Genomic DNA, 12,258 nt, shown 5'->3' with positions numbered 1-12,258 from the left:
TCAGTCATTTTATTTTGTGCAGTTTAGGCTTGCGCTTCGCGCTAGATTTAATAAGCGTTTGCTGCCTTGTAAGAGACTTCCCAGCGCTCTTAGGCGCTTCGTTTGCTCCCCTCCCCTTGCCTGGGTATTCAGACCGCCCTCGGCCGAGTATTGACGCCGAGGGCTGGGATCTGACTTTGGCCGCCATCTTGGGGGTAGGACTCGCCGCCCTCGCGCTCTAGTAGCGCTATAAAAGGGAATCTGTTCGTTTACTCAGGGATTACCATCTGCTACAACCTTTTCCCTCCTGAGGCGGAAGCCGGGAGGTCTCCCTTCTTTCCTTGCACATTTTATCTGTGTGTTTTGACTTGCCTGTTCAGTCATTTTATTTTGTGCAGTTTAGGCTTGCGCTTCGCGCTTGATTTAATAAGCGTTTGCTGCCTTGTAAGAGACTTCCCAGCGCTCTTAGGCGCTTCGTTTGCTCCCCTCCCCTTGCCTGGGTATTCAGACCGTCCTCGGCCGAGTATTGACGCCGAGGGCTGGGATCTAACTTTGGCCGCCATCTTGGGGGTAGGACTCGCCGCCCTCGCGCTCTAGTAGCGCTATAAAATGTTCACCTCTTCCTCCGCGTAGCGGACGCGTACTGCGGACGCGCCGGACCTGCGCCTGAGTCGCGCCAGAGTCCTGCCCGTCTGCGCCCGTCAGCGTCCCGGAGGCGTACGGCGTGGCAGGCTCTTCTAGTCCTTATTCTTCCCTTAGACATATCACCATGTTATCCTACACATCCCAGGAGCTCCACTCCATGAACAAAGTTGCGGGGTCCTGTCACTCAGTTTTTCCCGGTCGCCATAGGGGTAAGCACAAATGCCCAGGGTGTAACTGGCAGCTCATTAGCGTACATCCGCCCACATCTCATACGAAGGAGCGTAAGACTAAACACCTTTGCCTACTCCTCAACACTAGGCCTATGCACAGACATGCTCAGGAGATCTTTGATCTCCTGACCACTGATAAACCTGCCTGTCTGATGCTCACTGAGACATGGCTCAATGAATCCTCCCACCCTGACATTGCTGCCGCCATCCCACCTGAGTACAACATCCTTAGACAAGACATGGATAAGGGTAGAGGGGGAGGAGTGGCCCTCGTAGTGGAAAAAACTATCACGTGCTCGGTCATTCACACGGAAACCATCACGGGCACCGAATCCCTTGCCTTCTCCCTATCCCTGTCTCCTCAACAATCTGTCAAGGGGCTTCTAGTATATAGACCTCCGGGGCCTGCGGGGTCCTTTTTTGAGGAACTCCAGCAAGTCATGTCCACATTAGTATTAAGAACGGAGAGGTGTGTACTGGCCGGGGACTTCAACTTCCATATGGAAGATTGTTATGATCCGGATACTATTAAGATGCTAGATGTCACGTCCTCCCTGGGCCTGCTTCCCTATCTGTCTGGCCCGACCCACGACAAAGGTCACACCTTAGACCAGGTCTTTTCCACCTTTCCGGTTGAGGTGACTGCAGTGTTGCCGGTTCTATGGTCCGACCATCGACTAGCTCATTTCCAAATACCTGGCACTGAGAAACCAGCAGTCACCGCTCTGAGACAGCAGGGATATGCTTTTAGAGCATACCATCGGGTGACCCCAGACCTGCTTGCCCAGGCCCTTGTGAACCATCCCGTGTCTTATACCGGTGACCTGGACAATGACCTCGAAACCCTGCAGACCTGGCTCTTAGCCAGACTGAACGAGCTTGCCCCTGCACAGCCCCCCCGTACCGCCATCAAACGGGTTTCGGCACCATGGTTTACTGCGGAACTGGCTCACTCCCGTAGACAATGTAAAGTCGCCGAACGGACATGGAGAGCTCAGTATGATACCGAGGCAAAACTGACCTATAGATCTATGATTAAAACCTATCATAGATTAGTCCTTCAGGAAAAGAAATGCTACTTCGCTAAAAGAATCGAGGAAGCAGCAAATTCCTGTAAGGAGATCTTCTCGGTCGTTAAAGAATTTACCACCCAGCGATCTAACTCAGCACAGGATGCCCCCGCCGAGACCTGGGCTGATACCATAGCTAATTTCTTCACCACCAAAATTAGGCAGATACAGGATTCCTTTCCCCCGAGGCCGATAATTGTTTTCCCGTCCTCGCCGGAGGAGTCAGCTCATTTGCCTACTTCTGGCCCCGTGCTGGCGGTTTTCCCGCCTCTTACGGTATCATCATCACTAGCACTTATGATGAGTCTTAAATCTGGATCGCCACGTGACCCTTGCCCTGCCAAATTTTTAGCCAGAATGGCAGACGTTGTTAACCCTCTAGCTAACCCTATTTTAAACCTTTCATTGAGTCAGGGGGCCCTTCCACACCTGTGGAAACAGGCCATGGTCATTCCTCTTCTTAAAAAGCCTAGCCTTGCCCCAGAAGTCCCTGCCAATTACAGGCCTATCTCGCTCCTTCCGGCTCTCACTAAAATCTTGGAGAAACATGTTCATGGCGTGCTCTCCAATTTTTTGGAGTCCAACGAGCTTTTGCACGCGTCTCAATCAGGTTTTCGACCTAACCTTAGCACGGAAACCGCGCTCCTGGAGGTTTCAGAGATTGTTAAGGAGTCGCTGGATGCTGGAGGCAGGGTGATGTTAGTTATGTTGGATCTGTCGGCGGCTTTCGACACCGTCCCCCATGAGGATCTCCTCATAAGACTGCATGACATCGGTATGAGGGGGACGGTGCTCAGTTGGTTTCGTTCCTTTCTAGCCAACCGCCGACAAACGGTCTGGGCCTCCCCTGGATCTGCCGAAATGTCGCCTTTGGGAGTCGGAGTTCCTCAGGGCTCAGTATTGAGCCCAACTCTTTTTAACATCTTTATGACCCCTCTGGCGACATTGGTGGAGTCCTATGGGGCCCAGATCGTTTCCTATGCTGACGACACCCAGCTTCTCTTCACCTGCCAGAAGGGCGAAGAATTCGAGGGTGAAAGTATCCGTGAGTGCCTTGGGGCTGTTTTTAACTGGTTCCAACTGAACAGCCTCAAGTGCAACTCGGATAAATCCGAGATACTTTTCTTTGGATGCCCCTCGGAACCGGACTGGCCAGGGTGGTGGCCTGCCGACATGTTCCCTCCAGCTAATTCTTCTGAGTCAGCCAAGAACCTGGGAATTAAAATAGACAATGGGCTTATGCTCAAATCCCAGGTGTTGACCCTCACAGGAACATGTTTCGGTATCCTCAGGACGTTGCGGAAGTTTTTTCCGCTGCTTTCTGAGGACCATAGGAGAATAATTGTTCAGGCCCTTATCGGGTCCAGACTCGATTATGCCAATATCCTGTATCTGGGCCTGCCGGAATACCTCTTACAGCGTATGCAGGTGGCCCAGAATGCAGCAGCACGAGCCATCTTCGGCTTGCATCGACGAGTGAGGGCGTCAAACTTACTGCGAACTCTACATTGGCTCCCCATCCGGAAGCGGATAATATTCAAGGCCATGACACTGGCTCACAAAGCCTTGCATGCCACGGGTGCCCAATACTTACAAAAGAGGCTGGCCTTCTATCTGCCGGCACGATCTTTAAGATCGGAGTCACTGGCATTAGCAGTAGTCCCCCGCATAAAGAAAGCCCGCATCGGAGGACGGTCTTTTAGGCTGCTGGCCCCTCAGCTTTGGAACTCCCTACCTTTGTCCTTGCGTTCCATGCCCAACTTATTCACTTTCAGGAAGAGCTTAAAGACCTGGCTCTTTACTGGCTAGAGTCTCATGGTTCCATCTTTGGTCCTGCTGTTTTGTCCTTTCACTGTTATGTTGTATCTGTTTACCTTCTTTTTCTGGTCTGGAGCACAAAGCGCCGGGACACTCCTTTGGAGTAGCCGTGCGCTATAGAAGACCTATAATAACATATAATATAATAACATATAACATACCTCTTCATTTCATAACCACTAAAGAAAGCATATATGTGAGTCAGTCATTATAAGGAGTATCAATGAGGTTTAAGCATGACTGTTTTGATTACGATAATACCCTTCAGTCAGACACATACTTCCATATTGATTTGATTATATGCTCAATATCATATTCACTTTTATACTAATCGAATGAGTCGTGTTTAAACCGCATTGATAAGTTTAAAGTTAGTCTGTTTTACTGTAGGGCCCCGTTTGTTTCCTCACCGCCAAACTTTTCATGGCGGGCTCACAGCCATGAAAACTGTGGCGTGAGGAAGCTAGTAAAATGCTTGGCGGTGCCTCAGCGGTACCACCAGCATATTTACCAACCTCACACTGCTGCAAGACTGCCAGGAATCGCGGATCTCTGGTGGCTGCAGTGATTCTGTGGCAGTCCAACCACCATAGTCGGAAAATGACTGGAGGACCGCCACCACGACTACGATGGTTAGTAATAAGGCCCTTAGTACTGTCTGGCTCATGTCAACCGTTTTCCTGGATGACTAGTGACAAAAAAGCTGAATTTAAGGCAGAAACAAATCTGATGAACAGAAAAACACTTTGAAATGCCTATCATTTCTTGTACTTCACTTTTGTCCTTTCTTGATGGGAAAAAGGATTCTACTATTGAACTTTGATTGTGAGGGTTCTTTTTATTAGGACCCTGATGACAAGTGGCTTATTTTTTTCCAGCAGCTCAGAGTAGTATTGTTGATAGGTTGAGTATTGTTAGACCTGTCAGCCTTAGGGTGGTCTTCTCCCAAACTTGTTGCCTTCCTCCTCCATTGACAAGCAAGTTAATGATTGAGAGGAGAGAAGGCTGGGTTGTGGATGGTTAATGTAAATGTAAATGTAAATTGATACTTGTATAGCGCACTACTCACCCGCAAGGGTCTCAAGGCGCTTGTACCAATACCGCTGTGGAACCCATGCTGGCTTTCCCTGTGAGGTGTCCACTCCTGGGCTCCCCCAAGGTGGAGGCCAGGCATCCTTAGCGTTGTGGGGGCCGTTGTGGAGATTAAGCAAGCTATTGCCCAGAGTTGCAGAGTGGGACTCCATGATTGGAATAGGCACCGAGGCGAGAATTATCAGGTCCGTGGAATGTTTGAGCTCAAGACCCGTCGAGGCGGGGAATTGAACCCTGGTCCCGGGCTAGACCTCTGCATCAGGGTCTGCCGCTCTAACCATTGAGCCACACTTCTCCACTGCATTATAATGTAGTGTTCTTTAAAGAGACAAGCCTCTAATGTCTTACATTGGGGCAGTTTTTGGTTGGTTCTGATGAATACAGGGATGCTGTTCCAGATCCTAAATGCATAGATAGAAAATTTCTCCTGTCTTGTTTTTTTATTTTTTTACACTTCTTAGTCTGCCATCTGATGGTGTATTGACTGTGGTGGTGCTGAGATCCACAAGAGATGGTGAGATTGTCTGTAAGATAAGCAGAGGTGCTGGTCATGATAGCTTTTTAAATGATGCAAGTGGTTATGACGGCCAGAGGAGCCAATGACACTGATCAGGATGGGGGTGATGCATTCAGATTTCTTTAGGCCCTGGAGGAGACAGTCTGCATCATGTAGGATGCCCTTAAAGGTGCCAGTGTTGAGTGTGGGCGGTCATAGAGTAGGGCAATACCACTATCCAAATGAGCGTGTATGAGGGCTTAAACAGCAATTTTGAAGTCACTTTCTGGATTAAATGGTTTGACTTTGTTGACCCTGAGCAACACTAAATAGCTTTGATCCAGTGCACTAAATTTATCTTAATAGTAACAGGGAACTTTTCCTCAGAAGAGTACAGTTGGTGGCCGCATCCATCCAGGCATTATTAGTGATGTGTTCTCCCTTTAGTCTCTGCAGTCCATGCTCCAAGATGGAAGAGTGCTTACCCTGGTATATATAAAGGAAACATTACCACCAAGCCCGCCCTTGTGTATACCTGACATTTCTACAGTTAGTGTTGATAAGATGCATGTGGGGTGTCTCATGTGGCTAACGGTGGGTGCTTGCTTACTTTCATGGTATTTTACGAGCAGGCCCGGACTGGCCATAGCGGGCACCGGGCAATCCCTCGGGGCGCTGCACAGGTGGGGTCGGTTTTGGGCCCCTGGGGGCCGTTTTTGTTACAGGGCCTTTTTGCAGGATAGCTGAAAAATCGGCCTGCACCAAAATCGGCCGAAAACCAGCCCGGCAAAGAGCTCGGCAGCACCTTCAACCCCCCCGAGTGGGGAGGGGGGGCCGGCCGAGCACTTTGCGGTTGTGGTTCCCAATCCGGCCCTGTTTGCGAGTCACAAGTTTGAAACCTGGCAAGGGCTCCACAAGCCTCCCGCCTGCACACCGCTTGCCATCAAATTCTGGCGAGCGGAAACCGCCACCAATATCGGTGGCTGTCTCCCCGCCATCCTAATCAGCCCCATAGTGTGGACAATGAGTGGCCTTTAGAAAAGCTCCGACCTTCCCATTAAAATTAAAATTTACAATAGAAATGTTTCTGAATTAAATAAAATATGAATCATGTGTTTACATTGTTTGATGAACGCTTGTACTGAGGCGTAGCTAGGGGGGGCGGTCCGCCCCAGGCGGCACAATTTTGAGGGCGGCCGCCCGGTACTGGCCCATTGAGGCAGCCATTATCATTTATTTTGGGACACTCACTGATACTACTATCAGTCAGTGTACCCAAATAAATTATAAAGGCTGACTCAACGGGCCAGTACCGCGCGGCTGTCGTTTGAAGGTAAGCGCTGGGCTGCCAGTGGATTGGCATTCACGTGACATGGAGAGGTCACGTGAATGCACCTAACAGTGTATCCTTTACTGTTTCTGGGCGCGATGGCAGGGTAAGCGGTGGTTACATTTTATTACGTTGCCAATGCCCACCATGCTGCAATACTTCTTTTAGTGCCTCCTCGATCATGCGTGCAAATACCGGCTTTCACTGGAGGGGCCGCACAGTCATGGCAGAGGCAGAGATGCATGCAGGGTCGGATGATTATTAATACAAAAGGTCCAGATCAGCTGAGGTGAGTGAGGAGTACCTTGCCGCTCGGACCACCGCAGGCGTGCCTCGTCCTCTGAAGCTCACCCGGGCCTACCAGCGTTAGTGGCTGCAGACTCGCCGTCCTGACCCGGCTGCTCGCTACTTTCGGCCTGTGCATAGTAGTATAATTGTGGTCCCATTGCCTAGGGGTTAACGGACTCGGGACCGGGCTTATTCCTGTATCTGTAATAGTGTGTACCAGCCCGGGGGAAGGCGCCTGTTGTCGCTGTGCCATCTCCGCTCGTCCCCTGCTTCAAGAAATAAGTACGTGTAAAATTAAACATAATTTATAACCTCTGACATCGCAATCGGTGCTCTTAATAAAAGTGATGTCCCTTTGGTTTTATTAGATTTATAGCAGCCGAGTATCAAGAAAGGTAATGCTTTTATTTTATGTTTGTCAGAGTGGAAGAAATTAAAGCGTTACACGACACCTGTTCAAAATTTTGGTAGTGGAGTCTACATTCAGTGCCCCAGCGAACCATGATGGATGCTTTAAAGTGAGGACATCAAATCTTTAAAACAGTCCTCCTCCGCCTCCTTCTCTCCCGCCCCCACTATAGCAGTCATTATGTTATTTTCTATGGATGAGTTTAGAAAATGACAGGCACACTGCGCTGGCTTCTCAACAGATAATCTGACCCTACTATAATAACGGACTTTGTCGAAACCTACAGAAACATTCTTTTGTTTGCAGTGGCGCGGTACACACACAGTAGTGCAGATCCCAGTGAGTCCTCGTTTTGTTTAACAATCAGCTTAGAAGGACACTCGTTGCTTCAGTTTCTGGTGCTTTCCAGCACTTGTAACCTCTTCTTACAGTGCATTGTTGCTCAAATGGGTGCAATCCTTGATATTTATGTTTTCCTGGTCTTCATTGCTTGATTTTGCGTGTGAGAAAGTGTCACTCCTAGTCATTGAAATGTCACTCAAAATTGCACTGAAATTATGAAAATGTCACACTTTGCAATCTGAAACCTTGGCAGCTATGTTGTATGTCATCTTAGGTTGGGCGGGGCAGTTAGGTTTGATGCACAGTGGGGGAGGAAGTGTTAATTATGCAGTTTGATAGACAAAGCACTGACACATTTTACCTGGGCACAAGCAGTGTATTTTGGGACATGTAGTAGATTTAGATTTTGGAAAATATCACGAAGGACGGATTTAGAAGAGTGGGGTTACTTCGATTTTTACAAGGTTACCAGGGTAAGATGAAGGGGAGGTTACTATTGTGAAAAGACGTCGGAATGTTAAATAAATCACTAATGATTATGAAGTACATGAAAGGAAAGGTTACTGCCTAATGCAGCATGGAAGAGGGAGATATAGGGTTAACGGAGGTGGTTACGTAAAGGAGGAGGTTGAACACAGAGCACAGGTGTTAAAAGCACAGGTTTAGGAAAGCAGGCAGTACGTGGAGGCTTGTATTACAATCGTGAGGTGTTTATGGAAGCTGATTTAGAAGGTAAAGGTCCGGGGTGACTTACCTGTTGGGCAACAATTCATTTATGAATGGGTGTCTCGTAAATGTATTGGGATGCAAGGGTTTGAAAGGTGGGAAGTGGAGAGGTGGTTTTGGGCATCAACTTAGGGGTAGCTCTAGGGTTACTTATAGCGGAAAAACGTTAATTTATACAAGGTAAAAACAGTTTAATTCAGTATATATATCAATTCATTGTATTGATTCAAATGAACGTTTTGACAACAATGTTTTTTAATTGTAGAGTACCCCTGATGAAGGGCCGGAAATAGGCCCGGAATGCATTGGGTTATTTGGATCAATGAATGAGGATTACTTATGTACCGCGCTACAGTATAAGGCCAGGATTGGCATGTCTGCAGTTGATAAGGATTTAAAGAACATAAGTTGTCTCTCATGCGACAATAAGAACTAAGGATGAAAACGTTAAAGTTGGAAGGAATTGGAATAAAAATGATGAAAATGGTTTCTTTTGGCATCAGAGTCGTGCTTAATTTATGCTGTGCGTCTGCTTGGGGTGATACATCGCCCCATTTCTACAGGTTCCTTTAAATTATACATCACTGAGCCACACTGTGACGAAGTTGTGGGAAGCTGTGGTGGCAATCTTCACTGCTCGCTCCATGGGAATTATTTAAAACATCAAGTGAGCCCTGCTTCCTATGACACTCCCCATCCCGCCCCACGGACCGCAGTGGCTATGGAGCCTAGAGCACTCAGTTGTGCAGCTTTGCTGCTTAGCTATGTTTGAATAATTCCCGGGAGGCACGGTTTGCCCCGGGAGTCATTGCGGCTACTACGAGGCAGCCGCGCCATACCGAATTGCCGGAAGTCTTGAGTCAGTGCATAAAGTGAAGTAATGGTATCTCTCACTCTGCTAGTTTCTCATAAAATGAAAGATGTGCTTGCTGCCTTTTAAACTAGCAGCGCCTAGTGCGCAGTCATGATTATCTTCAGCTGCCTGCTCTGTTACATGCTGGAATTTTGCAGTTACTCACAGTCTGTGTCAGGTGAATCACTCGTTTTCACTCCACATACAGCCGCACTGTAATCGTGTTAGGCCGCTCGGGGTTTCTGAGCCGCACTGCGTCACTTAAGTCAATCAGGCCTAGAGTAGCTCTGACAGCATGTGGGGGTCATGGTGTGATCTGTGCCGTGGACAGATAGAGGTTCCCCAACCGGGAGAGGAGTGAGCGCAGACCTCTCAGGGTTAATGATTTTTATTGCGGTTGGAGTCAAGTAAGCTTTTGGAAGAAAACATTTCTACTCATTCATGTTGCATTTTTTTATTCAACCCCAGTGCGTTTCCCTCATCTTCATTGCTTAATGTTACTCTCGTGAAGGTGTCCCTCATTGTCATTGAAATGTCACTCATAATTTCACTGAAATTATGAAAGGTCACACATTCCAGTCTGAAACCTTGGCAGCTATGGTGCTTTTTCTGTTATGTGTAGAGGTAGTGGGTTGCAGGCTCTGGCCTTGGCCTTGGACACAGGGACAAACCGGCACAGTAACAGGGGGAGTGTTTTGAATGGGCCTGCACTTCAAAATATTCTTCTCTTCAGTAATAGAACTTTTGTTTCGCAGTTTTGTAGCAGAACAGAGGTGTTAAAAGTACTACAATGTTCCTTGATTATTGAGCAGATTCGGGGAACACACAGTGTCAAATAAACTCTGGTGATTAATGTACCTGCTGGAGAGAGATGGGAGTTTCATCTAGTGGCAGGTTTCATTTGTGTGAGGTAGCACAGGTGGTTAATATCATAGCTGCCAAGTATTCGCATTGCAAATGTGATGTTTCCATTGATGCAGTGACTTAGGAAAGACATTCCACAGCGAAATGTGACACTTCATAAACATTTTATACTGTGTTAAAATAATGAGTTGCATATTCATTGTGCTTTAAGTCATAGGCTGGGACATCGTAGCACTTTACATCCAGAAGTCGTTAACCACCACACCTTACCCACCACCACCAGCAATCTATTCCTTTACTGTCTGGTTACACTCATCTGTAGTGACTGAATTAATCAATAAAATATCATAATGCAAACAAATGCATTTCCTACCGATTACTTTAATTTATTTTATATGCTGTTACCCGAAGGTGAAGACAATCGAAACTTAAGACAGCATAAACATATTTTGTCCTTCCAGCTTTGTTTTTAACTTACTGCCCCTCCCAACCCTCTTCCCCCTCATCCGGCCTGGTACTGCCCCAACTGCAGACTTAAGTTAGCCTAGTGATCAGGTGCATTGGACTCACCTGTAGTATCCTGAAGGTGCTGCCAGGGGTATCGTGGTCAAACCCAGTGTGGTGGACCGGTCGGCAGACATTACTGAGATCATGGACAGGGCAGATAGGGGACAGGATACAAGGGTCCTGCACAAGCTGTGATGTTCTGAGTGAGATGCCACAAACAAGGTAAGTAGAACTGATGTAAGTTTTTTTTTTCTGCTTCTCTTTCAGCGGTGTAGCAAGGTGGGGCGGTCTGCCCCAGGCGGCACTATTTTGGGGATGGGGGCTGTCTAGCCCTGGACCGTGTCATGTATGTGCATTTAATTTGCATGATTGAGGTAACTATTAGCAGCGATACTACGTGTCTCTCGGACCTCTTTCAGGTGCTTGCCGTCCTTTTTCCCCAGCACCACCCCCAGGGGGTGGCAAGCTGAAGGATAGCCCTGGGCGCCACAAACTCTAGCCACGCCTCTGCGCTTGTGTATGTATTTTTTATATATTGTTATGTGGTTCAAATCCTCAAAAATGCTTTTTTGCCTCCCCCCTCCCTGTTTCCAAAATTGATTCACTGCCCATTTACACAAGAATGTCCCCGAGTCCCAGTTTTGATTAAGTAGGGTCCAAGGAAGCCAAAAGGTCAAGAGCCACTAATTTAGATAATGTGAGTCTAAATTCATGGCTCCAACGAATACGTAACGAACAACACTCTTATTAAGAAACCACTAGGGGGCAGAGGCGTCATAAGTAAACAGTCTCCTCACACACGACAGAAACCTGTACGATGCGTTCTTGATGGCGCATTATCCCAACTACGTAACATTTGCTGTTTAATCACATCTTTGCAGGTCTGTCAAGTCCAGTAAATGTGCGCGAGGGCGCGGTCACAGAAACTTCTGTAGAGATTACCTGGAACAGAGCAGATGGAAATTTCCAGCACTATGAAATCACTTGCATAAATTGTGCGGCAACTTTTCTGGTAAGCTAATTATATGTTGTATGCCATTTATTTTGTTCAGTAAATGACCAGCAATGACAGTCAGAGTACACTTTGTGGTTATTAAGACATTTCACCACCTTCATAGCTTACTTCAGTTTTTTTTCACTAATACCACTAGATAATAGCCATTCACAGCTTGCTTGTGCCCTATAAAACTACATTTGGACATTTCACTTCAAGTTACCCATGGACTGTATATAAACACGCGAAAGTGAGGGTAGAGAACGACCATACAGGTTTGTCTCTGTATCACATTGTCACCGTTGGCATTCCCAGCAAAATCCGCTAACAGCGCTGGAATTGGAAATAATTTATTCCGGGATCCTATTAATTAGGGGTCAAGATGTGACATCACAAAGTGAGTGGGTGGCGGTCACGAGGGGCGGAGTCATGAAGAGGGAGTCTGACAGTGAATTTATGCATTTACTTTTTTTTATGTATTTTGAAGCAATTAACATCAAGGACACGTGTGAGTTAATCTGTTCTGGTTTACTTAATTGGCCACAAGCAAGCTGCATTTGAAAATGTCTTACAAGGTTAAGGTACCTGCTGCAGAGATCTTTATGTGCTCACTAA

At 47.3% G+C, this 12,258-nt stretch overlaps 1 protein-coding gene across 1 annotated transcript in view; it reads left to right on the top strand.

Annotated features, from left to right (window-relative positions):
- The window catches only part of PTPRQ (protein tyrosine phosphatase receptor type Q), a 1,500,794-nt gene that overhangs the window by 48,926 nt on the left and 1,439,610 nt on the right, over positions 1-12,258 (top strand). Inside the window, exon 5 of the mRNA XM_078647981.1 lies at positions 11,531-11,661. Within this exon, the coding sequence (XP_078504107.1) occupies positions 11,531-11,661 (131 nt within the window). The remainder of the gene's footprint in view (positions 1-11,530; positions 11,662-12,258) is intronic.

The sequence above is a fragment of the Lissotriton helveticus genome, chromosome 1_1, assembly GCF_964261635.1.
Source record: "Lissotriton helveticus chromosome 1_1, aLisHel1.1, whole genome shotgun sequence".
In the NCBI taxonomy this organism is placed as follows: domain Eukaryota; kingdom Metazoa; phylum Chordata; class Amphibia; order Caudata; family Salamandridae; genus Lissotriton; species Lissotriton helveticus.
The sequence above is the reverse complement of the archived record's forward strand: the minus strand, read 5'-3'. Positions and strand labels throughout refer to the sequence as shown.